Source organism: Corvus hawaiiensis, chromosome 1 (assembly GCF_020740725.1).
Source record: "Corvus hawaiiensis isolate bCorHaw1 chromosome 1, bCorHaw1.pri.cur, whole genome shotgun sequence".
Taxonomy (NCBI): domain Eukaryota; kingdom Metazoa; phylum Chordata; class Aves; order Passeriformes; family Corvidae; genus Corvus; species Corvus hawaiiensis.
This window is the reverse complement of record NC_063213.1, coordinates 30,502,381-30,521,134: the sequence shown is the minus strand read 5'-3', so window position 1 is coordinate 30,521,134 and position 18,754 is coordinate 30,502,381. Positions and strand designations below refer to the sequence as shown.

At 38.7% G+C, this 18,754-nt stretch overlaps 1 protein-coding gene across 37 annotated transcripts in view; it reads left to right on the top strand.

The window, feature by feature from the left end:
* Window positions 1-18,754, top strand: part of CLASP2 (cytoplasmic linker associated protein 2) — a 146,168-nt gene that overhangs the window by 37,760 nt on the left and 89,654 nt on the right. For all 37 annotated transcript variants that reach the window (XM_048298077.1, XM_048298059.1, XM_048298041.1 and 34 more), the window contains exon 7: window positions 18-88. In XM_048298077.1, the coding sequence (XP_048154034.1) occupies window positions 18-88 (71 nt within the window). The remainder of the gene's footprint in view (window positions 1-17; window positions 89-18,754) is intronic.

Sequence of the window (18,754 nt, the reverse complement as noted above, 5' to 3'; positions counted from 1 at the left end):
GTTTTTGTTCTTTATAGGTTGCAAACAATCTTTGCAAAATTTGATGAAATAAGAAACTCTGACAATATGATTTTAAGTAGCGTCAGTGGTGAGTATGAAAGATCATATATTTATAATCCGCTTTAGATTAATAAAAAAATAAATATTTAAATACTGGCATTATCAGTGTGAGATGGATGAATAGAAACACGTAAATGCTAAGAAAATGAGACACTTGGTGAAACAAGCTTGTACTCTTTACTGGAAATACTTGCTGGACTGTGGTCAGAATACAATTGAAAAGGTGTTGAAACTGCATGGAAACAAGCAGTGAATATTTAACGAGTTACAGATGTGTTCAGTATAGGATAGAACAATGCTGCAGAGCGTTGATGCATGGGAACAAAGATCAAATGAACCTTTATCCTATCTTAGTATGTTAGTAAGAGAAAAATGTACTTTAGTGATGGGTGTGTTTGATATGTTCTGTTAAAATGATGCATCATGATTAATACATTGAGTTTTAAATTATAGAAAAAGGAGACTGCAGGATTCAAAGACACTTAAATGTTGATGTTAAGACTTCATTGAGCTTGAGCTCCTTATTTTTGGTGTATTTCAAGAAAAGAGAACCTGTTACACAGAGGATCCCTGTTGCTTCCTACTGCTTTTTTGCTACAGTATTTTTTAGTATGAAAATTTAATTTAAAACTGTAAATTATGAAAGAAATGTTATGTAACAGCAAAACAAAGGAGGTGCTGTGGCAGTGGCTTTAGCACAGTTGGTTTTGGAAGCTTCATTGTCTTCTGCAAGGAATCCGTGGATCTTGTTTTATCGGGAAGAGTTTCCTCATGTTAATTTGTCTTTCAAAGTAGCTATGTTGATTATGGTCTGCTGTATCGAAGAAGTGTAACTATTCAAGAGTAGAAATATTTTGAGGAATGCGTATAATTCCTCAATGTACTCAAATACATCTTTTTCATTTTTAGTTTTCTCAACCTTTTGTTGTTGTTGGGAAAACAGAAGTGACTGTAGGTTCAAAGGAAAGTTTTTATAACATTATCTTTGAGGTAGTAAGAGTTTCTATGCTACATTTTGCTTTGAAATAAAACGTTGCTATTCTTGAACACTTAAAAATTTATTTGTAAAAATTTATATTTTTTTAAGAAATCCAAAGCATTCTAATTTGGGGAAAAGTGTTTTACATAAAATGTTTTATGTTCTTTTTGTTTGTAAATTTACTCGTTATGAAAGGGTAAACCATTATCTTTTGCATTTAAAGTTAATACAGCTGTGTTGGTTTCATTGGTTTGAGAGATTCAGAGATGCATTTTACATGTATATTTTTTCTGTTGGTAGTTCTCAGGAGAACAGAGAAAGTCACACAGGGGAATATAGGCATGGAAAAAATTTAAATATATGAAAGTAGATATACCACCTTGCTTGACTAGTTAAGATAGCACTTCTGTCCTTTTTGTCTCTGTTTAAAAGAGTTAACAAAGTTTATTTTTAAGCCGTTTTTATCTCATGGGTAAAACACAGATGTTAATGCTGATCTATGACAGCATAAACCATGTATTTCATCTTGTAGGTGGCAATTTCTATGCAAAAGTTACTATAATTCTGTTTTGGTACTGTAAATGACAGGATCTCTCTTAATACGTTGGTTTCAGTATTTTTGCTTGAACCTTGTTCATCTGTTGCTTCCATCTAGGCAGCTTTTTAATGTTATTGAAAAGGTATTCTTCCATTGTTAGTGCTTTATCTTGGCTTTGTGCTTCCTTATTCTCTGAAGGACAATTTGTATTTACTGCTTACTGCTTGCACGTGTAGATTTGAAGTTACTGTTGAATTCCTGTAGCCTTGTTTCCAACTTTTTGTTCAGGAGCTTTATCAAACATCTCTGGATAAAGGCCAAATTTTAGTGGCTAAATACATCTGTTACAGTGTTGAGGATTTTTTTTGTGCTTTGGATATTTTGTTGTAGGGTTTGGGATGGTAGTGGGGGAGTAGGGTTATCTTTCCAAAGTGGGAGGGAGGTGGGGGGGAGTGAAAAGGGCAAAAACTCTTCAAGTGGCTTTAATATAATTAAACTCCATAGTGGGCCTTCTTAACAGCAAAAGGAATGGTTTTTTGCCAGGTGGAGGTACTGTCCTAAGTTGGTTGACTCTACTGATGGGGGTCCTGTTCGGTTTGTGATGGATAGGGAAGAGCTTGCTAATACAACCTTGGAAGATGTCATCTTCGTCATAGTCCTGAGTGATACTGCTGTAGTAGTGAATATTTGGTGTGTTGACCTAGTTTCTGAGAATCCAGAGATGTGACTTAGGATTTTCTCATCAAATAATACTAACGTCAGTTGTTCGGTCTTTTTATCCAGCATGTACTTAGGAAGAAGAAAAAGAATGAAGAGTCAAAGCTTGCAGCTTCAAACAACCTGAAGGCAAAAATGTTTTCCGTAGTATATTGATAATCAAAACAAATACATATTTAAAAAAATATGTTTGTACTAACATGATTTAACACTTGAGAGTTTTAAAAAACATTGTGTTGGTATGCTTAGGTATGTGGGAGAAATATAGGTAGCACAGGAAAAGGTCTCCTTCCTGCAGTCTTAGCACACTGGTGGATTTAATATCTTATCCTTTTAGTGTACTAGAGGGGATCTAGCGAGAACAGTCCCTTTAGTCTTGTGTTACTTCTTTCCTTTATTGAATCTGATCTGTGATGGAATGGTAATGAGGAGGAGAAGAACAAGTTACCAGTAGAGGCTGACAGATCCTCTTGGAGGGTAGACAAGGTGGAAAGCACATTCAAACACTTATGGATGGAGTAATTGGGGTAGGATGTAACACGGAGTTTCAAGAGCCAGCACATGCAGAGGTACCATATCTAACAAGGGAACTGGACAAGAATCTTAGTGCTTTTGCTTGATGAGAGTGGCTTACAGCCTTAAATAATATCCCACTGCTAGCTTGCCTCTCCAGCTGACCTTTGATTTTTTTTTTTCATAATTATTTTCCACCCATCTTCCTTTACTCTCAGATATGTATAGTAAAATCAGAGATAATTTCTTTAATGTGAATTATGTGAATGTATGAGCTGCTATGCAAACCTTGGGATTTGTTTACATTCATAATGATGCATATTAAAAGAATCAGATCAGGATGTTTGCCTGTTAAGCAGTATTTTATGTGTGCTGCTGCCCTTTCACTCCACCAGAACTATATGTAGCCTTCCAAACTGGAGAAGATTCTTTAGAGCACCCCCCCATTTTTCAGCAAGTGAATGTTCATTTCTATGGAAACAGAACCGGCAGCCAATCTCAGCACTACAAAAGCACTTGTTTCTGCTGCCTGAGATTTGTAAATACTGTTTTCTCTAAGAGAATTCAAGCAGACTTCTGTATCAGATAGTAGTGTCATTATTGAGACGGGGAATTAAAACCAAAGTAGGGAAACTATTAATACGGAGGTCTCTGCTGCACTCAGCAGAATGAGCTGAAGATAAATTGTACATCTCTATTCAACCCGTGCAGTTTTTCCATTTTAATGTTTAATGGCTCAAAGGACTGGCTTTACAAACACAAAATATGACAGGTAGGATATGTGATGTTAGTATCGTGGTGTAGGGGAGCTGTGTTATGGATGATAAAGATGCCGTTGAAATACATGTTCTCCTGGGGAAAAAAAAAAGGGGGCAAATAAAAATCCATAGCACAAGTGTGTATCTGTTTTTCCACATTACGCTATTGTTTTTATTTCCCTTTGCTGTTTTCTATTTGGAAATATAGTTACTATGGAGACAGTGACGACATACTCTAATGGAGCTCACCAGTGCAGCACAACATGAATATATATCGTTTGGGAATACTGCTGATAGCTGCTATGATTATTTTATAGAGGTTTTGAGCTGCATGTATTTCTTTGGTTTGCTCAATGCAAGTGGTCAAAATGCAGCCGCATCATTTTCAATTTCAGCTGCTCTTCCTGATGGTTTATCATTTTAAATAGGAAAATTTACTGACAGATGAAGTGTACTTATCAGTTCAAGCCCATTTGGAAGAAAAGGGCCTCAGCAGGCTGGTGCTTCGACAGGTTTTTAAGGAATTTGCATGAGTTTTTTGATTATTACTACAGGGAACTGTGTCTGGCTCCTTGCATATGCGTGGTTCTCATGCACTGTGCAACAGCATATGCTAGTCTGCCTGAGTTTTAAAGTTTTCCATTGGCAAGACTAAGTAAATTGGTACAACTTACTTGCTACTCTTTTTTTTTTTTTTTTTTTTTTTTTTTTTTTTTTTTTTTTTTTTTTTTGAATCACTGTTGGATTGCACTCTCTACCCTCAGCGTGTCACCTAAAAAGTAGATTCGGGTACAAACTCTGAGCAGCAGCTCAGGGTCTGGGTAGGCTGTCATTCCTGCTCTCCAGCATGTGTTGCACGCATGCTTTGGAAGCTGTTTCTCTTTAAAGTTGCAGGGGGTGGGGGGGTTTCCAAACAAGTCTTCCGAAAACTCACCGAAAGAGGCAGCACCTTTCTTCAACAAAGCCCTTTCCTACTTCCTGTGGCTTTACTGTTTTATTTTGTGTTACGTTTTGGTTGACCTCTGTTCTGTGGAGTGCTCTTCCTTAACCAGGCCTGCTTCTTCTCCTCCCGCTTCATTTTTCGTGGTGCTGGGGGGCGAAACTCCCGCCGGCGGTGTGGGATGTCAGCCCATCGCGGGGGCTCCGCCGGGGCCGGCGCTTCCCGGGCGCTGCCGGGCGGCGGGGGGACCCGCCGGGCACATGACGGCGGGGGCGGAGCGCCCGGGGGGCCGGGCCGGGGCCGGGCCGGCGCGGAGGGTTCCCTTGCGAGGCGGGACTGCTATTTTGAAGCGAGGCGGCGGCTGTAGCGGCAGGGAGCCGGCAGGAATCCGGCGGGGATCCGGCCGGGACCCGCCGCGCCCGCCCTCCCGCGGCACCGCCGGGCATGATGACTGTGGGGGACGGTGAGTGGGGACCGCCGTGCCCTTGGGGACGGGGCTGCGGGGCGCTCTCTGCAGCCCGGGGGGCCGGGGAGGTTGGTACGGCAGGTTGGCGTCTTGGGCTGACGGGCTTGGCTTCCGCCCGAGCCGGGCGCTGGGCGATGGATGCTGCGTGCAGCAGCAGGAGGGTACTGGGGCGCCGTGCGTGGCAACTCCAGCCCTTCTTGGGATTTTAACCGTGCCTGGGTTTCTGGGATGGCCCGTGATCTCAATTATTTACTACTCTGGCGGGTTCCGCTGTGCATTTTTATGTTGGCGTTGTGTTTACCCCTCTCGCCTCGGTGTTACTTGTGTTGGCCACCTCTGCAAGATAAGGCAGAATTTACTATACTGCTTTGTGAACAAGCGGATGTAAACCTGCCGTGTTTTGTGAAGAAATTCATACTCATTCAGCATAGCTATAAAAGAAGAGCCTTGCTGCTAGAGCTGGGGATGTATATTTAATAAAGACATGGGATGTTACTACGTTTCCTTCAGTGCACAGTGTATTGTTACACAAACCAATGGAAAGTAGGTCAGTAAAGCAATACAGACTATATGGTTGTGTTTTCGTTAAAAACTAGACATATGTTTTATCTTTATCGCACCTCTTGGGTTTGCGTGTCAGCCAGGTTCTCTGAGCTTAGTACCATGATGACTTTCTATATATGCGTTATTATTTTTAGAGAGACTTGAGACGCGTTCACTGGACTTGCAGCAAGTTTAGGGATGAGGTAGGATGGCTGTGCTTTTACAAGTGACTACATATGCAGATTCGCATAAAGAAGATGGCTTTACCAGATCAGATTAAATCTTTTATCTGAATTTGCTAAAGCAGTAGTTGTAAAGAGTCCTGAGAGAGACCCTTTCTTGAGGCGACCTGAAATGTTTGTTTTTCACTTAGTTCTTTCATATGTTAGAGATTGAAAGAAATAATGAGCATGACCAGAGCAGTGAAATTATGTCTGGAGTGCACAGTCTAAAAAAATTTGGGCAGTTCTCTGATGTTTGTTTGTCATTTGCAAGGTGCAGGGGAAGTCATGGTCTTTGTAGAACTGAATATGTACCAAGCTCACTCTTGCTGAGATTTTTTTTTTTGGAAATGTTTTTCTTCGTCTTTGTTTCCTTCCTGTGAAGCAACACAGTTCTCCATGGTGTAAACATGAATTGTGGTAACTTGCAGATTAAGAATGCAAGTTGTAGCACGTTAAGAAACAACTGCATTCTCTAGGCAAAGCCGTAGGATTTTTGTCATTCTGTAATGGTCGAGGTTTATAAAGTGAGGGTGGTTGTGGAGCTCTCTTCTGTATAATTTAATTCGTCATTAACAAAGGCACTAAGAACAAAGTACTGTTCAGGCACTCAGCTGACATTCCGTGTAGGAGCTTTGAGCAATAATGCCAGATACAATTAACAGTGTGTAGGATGATTATATAGCTGTTGGTCTCTTAAAACTACTGCTTACCACATTTACAAGGAATTCAGTCTTCTAATGTTGTTATGAAACTGCGAGGGAAAACAAAACTGTAGTTACTATTTAGAAAACTTCTTGATCTTTTTTTCTAAATTTAATGATGGTTTTGCTGCGGTCTTTTGTTTTGCAAATATTCTGTATATCCTAATATATGCAGCATAGAAGAAAATGTTTTAAGGTTAGTGATTCTGCAGCCTTTGAGAAATGTCTTTTCTTGGCAAAATGTCATTTTGTTGTGGCCCATATGTATGTTTAACTTAATATTTGTGAGACTAGGCTGAAGGCATTGTGCAGATACTCCAGAGAATAGATTTTTTTTACTTGTCTTATTTGGTTTGCTCACTTAATCAGCCTAGATGTGCTACACAGTTGCAGAGTATGTTTGGAAATGCCATCTAGAAGTGGTAATGTTGATTTTATCTTGAATGCAAGACACTGGCTTCTTGGAACCTTTTGGATTATTTTTTTTCCCAGTTTTCTTGAGCACAAGCAGAAATGTAAATAAAACATGGTGCTTAACAGTTGAATCTTAATCTGATTTCTCAAGTGAAGATTAAAGGGAAGAACCAGATTTTCTGTTTGCCCCCATGTTAACTGTCTCAAGCTCTCCAAGCTATTGTTGGAAGAATGTAGAGGGGGAAGAAAAATAATCCTGTGCTTGCAGCCCAGCAAACAAATGGACCGTAACTTCTACTGTACTGAGTGCGTGCCAGTGGGAGAGCATGCGCTGCCTCAGTCTGAAAGGCATTTCACGTACTTGTGTGACTGGAGGTCTGTGTTTGCCCTGCAAGTTGTGTTCGGAGGCTGCTGAGGAAAACCAGCCAGGAGCTGTTCCTCGCTCTGGTCTCCTTGTTCTTTGGAGAGGATAATGCATTTCTGCCATTATCCGTTGGTAACCAGATTAGGCTGCTGAGGAGGTGGCGAGCGGAATCGCCGTGCGCACATCGCGTTGCACATTCTCTCCAGCAGCGCGTTGTAATTCAGCAGCTTCCACTGGTGTTTCCTCACCTTGTTGTCAGTCTGTGCTACGTTACCTTGTTGTTTTGTAGGTAAGGGACTGCCTTGATCCCAGTTGAACAAAGTAATTAGGATAAGGACAAAACTATCTGCCTAAAACTACGAATGGCCTTAAAGGGAAGATTAGACATCGGTTTTCTTAAGATGTACTAAACATATTGCAGTACCAGATACAAGGTATTTGAGGGCTAGCTAAAAGCATATAATCAGCTTTGTAAGAGGACATATTTGGTGCACACATTTGTTGCACTAGTGTATACTAAGTATACTGTTTTGTATCATATAATGAATAAGCACTTCTTTATTTATTAGTGTATTTTTATGTACATGGCATACAATGTTTCATGACTTTAAGCACTTGTCAGATTTTAGATGATAAAGCATATGTGACTGGTTTATGAATAGAAATTATCCTTCTATCTTACTGCATATGCATATCAAATTTTATGTTTTGTCTTCTTTCAAAATACTTGATTAATATATGCATGGTCCTAAAGCATAAGAACAATTATCTTCCATTCCCTGATGTTCTTCTGAGGGAAGGCTGTCTTCCTAAGTCTTTAATCTGATTAAGTAGTTTCTGTGAAGTGTGGGTGCTGTACCGCTTTAATATTTTACTTTTGACTGAGGAAGGGATTGGACATATTAAAGATACAGAAACTACAGTGATGTTTGAGACATTAGCTTGATTTAAAATATATATGTTATTTTAGTGCACGTGGATTTCTGAGGTCTATTTCTGATTTTTGTTATCCTCTGGTAGGAGACTTTTTAAACCAACAGAGTCCTGTGAATAATGATAATAAAGTAATTGCTACACTGGCCTAGAAATTGGTCAGGCTGTAACTGTGGTGCTTTGTACCATTCAGAGCTGTCTCCTGGGTGTGGGAATATAAATAGTAGCAGAAGTTTTTGTGTGGGATAGAAGTGTATCACTTGCTCCCTTTTCTGTTCTTGTTTGGGCCTGTGTTTTTTTAAACATTCTGACTGCACCTGCACTGGCTCCTTTTCCTGTAATTGGTCCCCACCACTCCCCTTCCGTTATTAGCAGTTGGTGGGCACGCTGATTTGGGAAATGGCTTTACTTGCTGTGCCTGAGGGAGGAAGGACAGATACCATGAGCTGGAATTTGATTGCTGTTTGGAACCAAACCAGTGCAAAGCTTCTTTTCACAGTAAGGTCATATTCTACTCCCAGTGATTAACATAGATTCTGAGTTGTGTTTTGTCTATAAAGTGCAAGTACTCTTGCTAACAGCAGTAAAAGAACAGTGGGACAGTGAAGCAGCTGAGTGGGAGAGGGAGGGAATGTGTAAACACGCCAAGGGCTATATGGAAAGACAGTTTCTACTAAGAGAGCGGATGAATATAGCAAGGTTCAAGACTGATGTGAATAGAAAAAAAATAATTCAGGGAAGAACTGTGCAACTCAGAGCATTTTTTATTTAAAAAACAAGGCTGCGAACACATGACATAAAACAGTTGTTTTCTCAAAACCAGCATAGCTTCTGGAGTGATACATGCACCTGAATTTTTAATATGTTCTAGGGTAATAACTACAAGTAAGATTTGTCTTCTGTTTCTAAATGACATTTTCAAAGTGTCAAGGAATTTTGTGGGTGGTGGTGGTTGTTGTTTTCATTAAACATGAAACATGAGTTCACAAAAAAGATTTCCAGATATGTTTAATCTTTCATCCAAAAGTGTTGGTTGTCTGGAGTGCTGGAGTCAGTTTTTATTAGTTTTTAAGAACAAGTTACAAAATAAAAATTACTTTGGTGTTTTCCATTCTGTCTGCATGGTTTTGATTATTCCAGACTGTTGGTAATATTACATGTTTTTTAGTTGTTTGGGGGGGGGGGGGGGGGGTAGTTATTATTATTTTTTAAAGGTACACTTTGAAAAAGAAAAAAAAAAAGACACATTAGAATTGTGAAGAGCCACAGGAGAAATTTAAAGCCTACTAAGGGTTTCCTTTGATAGATGTTGCAAGAATCTTCCACTTGACTGATTGGATATTTGCCTTGCAGGGTTTATTTTCATCTTTGTTATCTATGAAGTATGAGGAGTATTTCCTTACTGTTACATGTTATTTTTAATAAAGTCTTCCTGTAGTAAATACTGATGAGCAAGTAAGCTACATTTGGATCATTTCAGTGTCTGAAATGCCTTCAGAGGTCAAGGGTCTCCTGTAGTATTGACCTGAATCAGAAATTCCATTCTGTATATTGTATTTATAAAAGCATCTTAGTTTTAAAGACTTGTGTTTCGGATTTTGTGTCTGCTTTTTTTGCCCAGCTCCTTCATCAAAATACACTTTCACAGCAACAGTTGAAAAGAGCAGTTGATAAATAATAAGAGCCTTTTGAAAACGAGCTGTGTATGTAGCCTCTTATAAGAAGTAACTACAATTTAAAACTCACAGGAGTTTCCCAGCTATATGGAGTGTAGGCGACAAAATTTTCATGGTAACAGGATTTCTCTGGTACTGCTTCATGTATATTTAATTGATGTGAAAACTTTTCTGTTCAACTGAGAAAAGCTTAAAAGCCCTCAAAGGTGGATAGTTGGAGCCTGAGCAAAGGTGAGGAGAAGGGCTGAAGATGTAGAACAAAGTTCTTAACAGCCTGCAGAAGAACTGTACTTTCTTCAGATTAGATATTTTTGCTTTCATCAGAGTCAAGAGCTCCATGGTGTTCCATGATTGCCTAAGCAATGAACATGACTAGATTCCTATTTGACAAAAAATCCTTTTATCATTATGCGTTGTTTTGTGTGTTGACCTGATAAAAGTCCAACTTACGCAGTGTGAGGTTTGCTATTGAACTTAAAGGTCAAAAGTATTTCTGTTTAGATTGTTTTTGTTTAAAATTTCTTTGCATTGTTGAGAAACTCATTAGAAACACTGCGAGAAACAGTCTCTGTGTATTATTTTGGGGTTGGATCATGTTCCCACAAAATTAGAGAAATGGCAGCTACTAAAGCTGCTTAGCCATAGACCAAGCACTTCAGATTTTCCAGATCTGGTGTGAGATTTTTAGGTTATGGGTTGCTGGTGGATGAGAGGCTGGACATGACCTGGCAGTGTGGGCTTGCAGCCCAAAACTCCAGTTCTGTCCTGGGCTGCATCAAAAGCAGTGTGGCAAGCAGGGCAAGGGAGATGACCTGTTGAGTGAATCCACAGGAGGCCACAAAGATGATCAGAGGGCTGGGGCACTTCTCCTGTGAAGACAGGCTGAGAGAATTGGGATTGTTCAGCCCTGAGCGGAGGAGGCTCCAGGGAGACCATACAGCACCTTCCTGTACCTAAAGGGGGCCTACAGGAAAGCTGGAGAGGGACTTTTTACAAGGCCATGGACTGACAGGACAAGGCAGAATGGCTTTAAGCTGAAAAAGGGTATATTTAGACTAAAATTCACTTGAGCTGGTGAGGCACTGGAGTAGACTGCCCAGAGAAGTTGTGACTGCCCTGTCCCTAGAGGAGTTCACTGCCGGGCTGGAGCTCTGAGCAACCTGGTCTAGTGAAAGGTGTCCCTGCCCATGGCAGGAGGGTTGGAACTCGATAATGTTTAAGGTCCCTTAAAACCCACACTGTTCTATGATTCTATGTTAAGTCGATTTTGAGGAGAGTTGGGCCTCTTAAAACCACCTGTTTTATTACCCACGAGTGAAGTTGCAGCATTGAGAGTAAAATAGAGGTAATGTGCCATATTTTCTTAATCTCTGCTTCTGACTGTGTGAGGCAGAGATCAGTGAGCTGAAAGGCCATTAGCAACCCCTTTCGTCTGTGCTGTGGTGTGCATGTTTTCATGTGCAGATATTAACTTTTAATTCCTAAACTACATGGATCTAAAATTCAGAAAAATAAATCTCTTAACATTTTGTCTGCTATGTGCTTGTATTACACTTTCTGCTTCTAGGATCTGTGTTTTATTTGTCAATCTGCCTTGCTGTTGTACATTTTCAACAGGCAAATTGAGTTGAACATGCAGAAATTGGCCACACTAAAAACTAATGCAAATATTAGCTACTGTCATGGTCTCTCTGATGGTAGAATTGTATTTGTCACTGTCACCCTCTAACAGTAAATCACTAGGAGCAAGAATTTAAACTCCCTGTTTGTAAAACTTCTCATTGATATTATATATATCCAATGCCCCTTCACTATCACATATACTTGTGATATATGTTAAAGATGAATGAACATGGTACTTCTGAGTGCCTCTCTTACCCTTGCTGTGTTGTAATTGATAGTTTGAAAATTCAAATCATTAAACCCAGGTGCTTCTGTGTGACCGAATTAAGTACTGGCAATGTCATGAATGAAACCATTCCTCAGTGGGTATCAGTTGTTTGACTTAGCTGCAGATAGATATGATGGTCCTTTTTTATACTTTTCTGAACTTAAATACATCAATAATGCTAGTCATATTATTGCAGTTTATGGATAGTGGTTTCTAGATAAAATGTGGGTTTGTGATAAATATATTGGTTTTAAAATAGGCCATTAGATTCACTGAAGAAGATGCTGGTGCTATTGAGAGTTAGGTACTTGATGTATAAGCAAAAGGAATTTTTGAAGAAAGAAATAAAATTACATCTGGAGCTGAGATAATGAAGACAGTAATTAAACCAGGCCTACTGAGCAAAGACTGGCTGTTGGATTACAGAATATTTTAAATGCAAATAGTGGAGTTTATACTTAAAGGAGATACCTGAAGTGGCAGCTTTTTTAGAGGGCAACTGAAGCAGCAGAATGAAGGGTTTGGCCACAAATGAGGTTTGAATTCAGACAAGATACAACAGTTAAATAAACCATCACTTTTGATAGAAATTAGGAGTCTTTTATGTGTAAAGTGGCTCACAAAAATTAACCAAGCATGGAGTAAAAATTCTCGTAGAGCTTTTTCTTTCTTTTTTTATCACTGTTTTAAGTGAATTACCTGCTTTCATTTTAATCAGTGTCTGGGTGGGGAAACTCTCAGAGGGAGTACTCACTCATTTAGCAGAAATCTTGAGTGCCTCAGAAGTTACTGCCTTTTTCAGCTTTAATGCTAATATTTCATAAGAGAGCAAAACATTTGCACTGTGGTAGGCATGTTTTACTTTGTGCTAAAATAGAGGAGTATCCCATCAGTTTTTGTGTTACAGCTAGTGAGTCAACCTGTGTGTTTAAAATGTCAAAAACTTGCAGTCTTTGATTTCTTATGCAAGGTAAGCCTGTGCCCTTTCTACACCTTTTTTCCTTCCCCCTGCCCAGAAGGTACTTGATTTGTTAACATTTCAGCACTGGACATAGTGCAGTGTGGTCCAAATAGCATGGCCTAGAGCAATAACGTAGTACAGATGTTGAAGAACAATACCATTACGTAGTTATATCTTAAGCCTTGCTGTTTAGTCTTGAATCCTGTTTTAGGTGTTGCCTTGTCATGAATTCTGGAGAACCTCATTATCTTTCTCTTCCCGTTTTACTGAGAAAATGGTACTTCATTTACTAATAGGTTATAGGCTATTAGGTGTTGATTCAGAAGGCTATTGAACATGCCTCAGGAAAGATGTAAATAAAGTGAAATGGACGATTTTTAAAGTACAGTGATATTGACTGCATCTTCAGTTTTCAGTAAGTTTGCTGGGAGTAACATTTGGGAAATGTTACACATGTATAACAAAGGAAAGTCCAATTGCAGGAATTTAGAAAGGACTAAATGATTTATTAATTAATTCAAACATGTGGACTATGGAAATAATTTTACAGGTGCTGTAAAAATATAGAATAGGGCAAGATTTGCAGAAACTGTTTAACTTTAATAGGTAAAAATTAGAAAATTACATGGTTTACAGAAGACACTCTAGAGGTAGAAATGGGAATGAAGCTTTACTTGGGAGCAAAATTAGCTCAGTTGCTTATTTGAGCTTACTGCAGCTTTATTTGAAACCTGTAGTTAAATCTTGTCTTTCAGCCAGACAGATAAACTGTAAGACTAGCTTTTCTTTGAGGTTAGGAAAATAATACTGGGGATACGTTACATTTTTTCTGAATTAATCTTTTTTGAACATAGTCCTTCATGAAACTATGGAGTAGAATGGATAAACTACTAATGTCATTAGAATAGGCCTGTATTAAATGTGGATGATTATTGTGGCATGTGCCATTGCCACTCCTAAGTAATTCTTTTTTTAAATGTCTGTCAGGTCTAGTGTCTTCTTTCTCATTTTCCTTGTTTTCTTTTGTCCTATTCATTGAGAGTCATGTTTTAAAAAAGACCAAACACATACACCACAACAAAAAAAAAAAAACCCAAAAGCGGGTGTGAGCCTCTTTCAGTGCTGTAGCTGGTTGATGGAATGTAGGAGAGCTGTATTCTGCTTCACTTGTTGAAAAGTTAGGGGATCTTTATTAAAATTTGAGATCAGATCAACAGCAAAATTTAAGTGATAAATATTTGCCTTATTCCTGTTACTGACTCTAGTTCCCCTTACTTGCTGCCTTTTTGATTCTTTTGAAGACACTAGTTCCCTGTGTTCCCAGGAACTGCCTGAAAAAATAGCATGTGAAGGAATATGTTTGGCTTAAGAACGCTGGGAGATTTTTGAACCAAGTTTTGTTGTTCTTTAACCACTCTTCTCATTGGTATTTTTTATCTCATCCATCCCCTGTAAGGTTATTATGGAAAAAGGAGTCTCTTTTGGTAGGAGCTGGAGATTTGCTGATGAGCATCAGCATATATTGCACAGAAGAGAACTATTTGCATATATTGCACAGAAGAGAACCATTTGCCAGCACTGAGTATACCAAGTGCAATTGCTTCCTTGAGGAAGGCAAAGAGAGCAAAGGAGGTAACACGAAGTGAAGTTAAATCCATCAGTAAGTGGCCTCGTTTCTGTGCCTCCGGCTATTGTCTCTTGAAGAGCCATGCTCCATCTTTGTGGGAAGCAGGCTTTTGTTTGGGAATGAGAATTTGTCTCCTAATGGTTTAGGATCCTGAGACCTGCTGTAGCTCAGGGAGAATGCCAAGGAATGATGCCTTTATGGTAGATCTGAAGCTTCTTAGGTGCGATTCATCTGTCCAGCCATAGGTGTCTTGTGCCACTCGAGGTGCCTTGCAGTATCCACAGTAGCCACGCGGAGCGAACAGGCGTGACACAAGACCCACAAGAGATCTGTGGCCTTCTGGAATGTCAGCTGGCTGCCAGACAGGATGCCCAGAACTCTCTAAACTGGTTTTAGATGACTGTGCTTAGGCAAATGAATCCTATCCTTTGTGTCTGGACAAACAGATTTGGACTGGATGGAATGCCTGATGTGTAAGGGATAAAGTTCTCACTAGATGATGTGGGGCATTGGCTTGAAGTATGGATTAGAAGGATCAACTAACTTGATGCATGTGTAGTGCTTGTGGCTTCATTTTCATGCTTGGACAGAAATTGTTGTAGGCCGCACCAGTTCATCTGGAATTGAGGTAATGATCCCGTCCCAGATGTTCCAAGTAATTGATGCAGTCTATGTAAGTCCCTGAAGGGAGACAGACAGTCGGTGTCTTGGTAGGCACAGAATGGGGGAGTGACTTGTAAAATGTAAAGAGTTCATCTACTTGGGGGTTTTTTTGCTTAGGCAGGATTTTGCAGTCGTCCTCATAAATATTTTGTGGTGTAAAGGAGGAAGTGTTAACAGTAGTTAAAAAACACTTAGTATTTGTTAGCAAAGCTTATCATTATCAGTTATTGAAGCAAAATTGATACAAATGTTTTGAACTTAAGTCAGTTTAAAAGCAGTTTTACTAAATATGTAAATATTAAATGTACTGTGTTTTCTGGTTTGACTATTGTTCATCTACAGTAAAATACTGCAGGTTGGTATTTACAAACCTAGTTGTGTTAGATATGTAAGAAGTTGCTACTGAAAACAGTATCAAGATTTGCCTTTATTGCCAGCTTTAGTTACGTATTACTGCAGGGGATGCAGGTTTTTCATCCTTAGGGTGTCACTTGGGGATCTGCTTTAAGTCAGTTAACTTCTGATTTCCTGGTGCTGAGTAGCACAAGTAGAATATAAATCTTGTACTTAACACTGCTGTGTAGGTGATACTGTGTTTCATTTTTCTGTTATTGACTATGACTTACAGCTAGATACCAGAATGTCACATGTATCTTCAAACCAGCTAAGGTAGAGGCTTGAGTTGCAGTAACAATAAATGTATTCGAATTTAATCATCTTTGGAAAAAAAATACTTTTTCTCTCTGGATATGAAAAGCTTTAGATTTCTCTCTAGATTCTCCTTGTCACTGGATACATCTGTAATTACCTTTACTGCTCTGTAGGCAAATCACAGTAAACAGATTGTTTTGAAGTTTAAAATATTGGGAGTACTAGAATGTTCTTTGAATATCAAGTTTCATTATAAATTTTTATGCTTTGATCTCTCTGAATACTTCAGAAAACATGCGCTACGTGTTTGTGATCTGGCCCCCAAGAGTAACGCTACAAGGCAGGAAGATAGCACATATTTTGTTTATTTTTAGTTCAAATGGCATCGTTTGTTTCTTAAGAATTCTAGTATTTAATCCACTGTGATAGTTCAAGTTTTGGTCTGTCTGCCTGGATGTCATCTTCAAAAAACTTCGGTAAATCATAAGTTCTGAAAGTGTGGTAGACTTTGGGTTCTGATGTGTCCTGCAGGTTGGTTTGGAAGGGTCTTTAACTGGAAAGATTTCTTAGACAACTCTTTAAATGTTTTATAGAAATGCACAGCAGTTCATTGGTAGCAGTTGACTTGCTGCATTGTACCTGCAGAACATGCTCTATGGTGCAGGTCTCTGCCCTGCATTAGAAGAGAAAACTTCTAGTGCTCACATGTTGAATCTTGAGTGCCTAGCTTTCTGAAGATAAAAACAACCTTTTCTTGAATTTTTTTCTTCCCCTGTTTTGAAGTTGTTCATCTGGAAGAGAACTTGTACCAGAGTTGAGAGCATTTGTTGCTCATCAGGTTTCTTCAGGAGCTTTTGGCAGTACTAGATTCCAGGCTCTTCTCTGTATGGTGTGCTTACCTCCAAAACTCCTTATCCACTATGGTTTAAAATAGTACCTATCAAGTACAATAACAGTGTTGTGAGATTTAACTGAGGCTCAGTGTCTTTATTGTGTTTTTCCTTTAAGATGGTCTGTGTGTTGCTAGCAATTCATATGACTTCTTGTTTTTAGTACCTTGGAGCTTTGGTTTAAAACACTGTTTAGATAATGCTTTCTTAGCTGTCAGGTGTATTTGCGTATGTAAAATCTGATACTCTGAAAGTGTTAAAATTACCTAGAATGAAAATTATCCAGCCATTTTAGAGTTTGCATCCATCAGATAGATGGCTTTGTTTTGAAATACCAATTCCATTTAGGCTTTTATTACTTCTGTTGTAGAAATACATTTTGTTTGTAGACTGCATAAAACTAACATTAGAGGCACAGTTTGATACTGAAATACAGCCATCCCCGTGCTCTGGGTGTCGGCTGTCAGGAGCTCCATCCCTGGTCCTTTGGCCACCCAAAGGCACATAGTAAAGCCAGATTGAGCAGAACTGCTCCTTGATTATACCCTGTGGAGCAGCAGTTACAACTCGAGCTGGGCTTCTCCATGCTGAAGTACATGGAAATGTACTCCTTTTACAGGAGCTACAAATAAGTGGATCATTGCAGATGAGTGAGAGCACATGGAAGGCACATTGTAGGGGAAGCAAATATAATGCTCTGTTTTCATGAAGTGCTATAAATACAGACTTCAGGTTTCAGATCTTCACAGTGTGAAGCATATTTCTGAAAATGGAAAGTCCCTAAAGATCACTTGGAATTTTGATGTTAAATCCTAGGGAAATAAATGTGTAAAGGCCTAAAAGGGTCAGGAAAACCTCTGGTTTCTTTAAAAGACCGAATGAAATTTTCCTGCTTATGTTTATTTAAAACACAAATCCAGAACAAAAGAGGCTCAGCTGCATTATTATCACTTTAGCCTTAATAGAATTAAAACAGATCCTTTTCAGCCATTAATTTTACATGCTTATGGTACTGTGCTGTTATTTTAGAACACTTCAAGTAACTGTACCTCAGTTTTTAATTTATTTTAACATAAACCATGAAAAGTCTGGTTAAGAACACTCATGTATCAGTGCTTACAATCAGTTCTGTGTACCTCAAAAGAAAAAGGCATTTATTTTAAAAAGATGGGTTTCATGTGGACTGAAAAACTGTGTAAAACTATTTCATGGTGTAGATTTTTAATTCAGTGTTAACAATGTTTTAAATGTTTGAAAAAATATTCTTTAACTAGACAAAGTAATTTGACAGTTTTACCAAGAACATTATTTAATATATCCTCTAATATACACAATGTGTCAGTAGGTCGAAACATTTGCCTTCGCATTTTTTTCTGAAATTCTATTTGCACATTTGCGGGTTGAGCAATAACTTGTACAGTTCTCTGTCTTTAATACTCCTTCATGATGAATTGTTGGGTAAAAATAAAATTAATTTGTCTGAGTCACTGGTTCCCAAAGTACACAGTTGTTTGGGGTTGTTTAGATTTTTCTTGATTAGGAGATTTTGCATAAATGAGCAAATGCTCACTTTCTGTTTTTAAGATTGTATTGCAAATAACTTTATTGTTTCAAAGGCTTATGCAATATTTGCATATCAGTGCTGCATTGTAGAGCTGTTGGGTAGTAGCATGAAAGTCTTGCCTGTTTCTTCATCAGATTTGCAAGTGCAGCAACAAAACCTTTTTTATTTGAAAAGCGTGTTTTCCCTTTTAGTCTGTTTTCATGATTCCATACTCACGTGTCAGTGTTGATCTGTTCATGCTGTTCAAAAATGTGCAAGATATTTCTAATGCTATTCTAAAATTACCTGTAATGTTGCAGGCATCCTAGATATTAACCTTTGCCATTTAGCCTTCTGTTACAGTGTTTAGATCATTTCACTTAATCTGGCCTTTGTATTAGTGGCTTTCCTTGCTCGAAATCTTGATGTCTGGTTCTATTTAAGATACTGAGAGTAAAAGCATCAGGAATCAAAATGTATTCTGGCTCAGCTCGTATGCTGAGCGGGAGTGCTGTTTCCATGGCAGCACACAGGACAGTGAGGGGGAAGGCTGATGCCTTTTCCTCCAATTCAGAGAGTTTACAGATCCAAACAATTACTCTTGGCAAGATTCTCCTAAAAATCAGTGTTTATAGGAGAGGAGGAAATAATATTATTGAAAAATTTTAATATGCATCTGTATTTTTCTTGTGATGGTTTGTT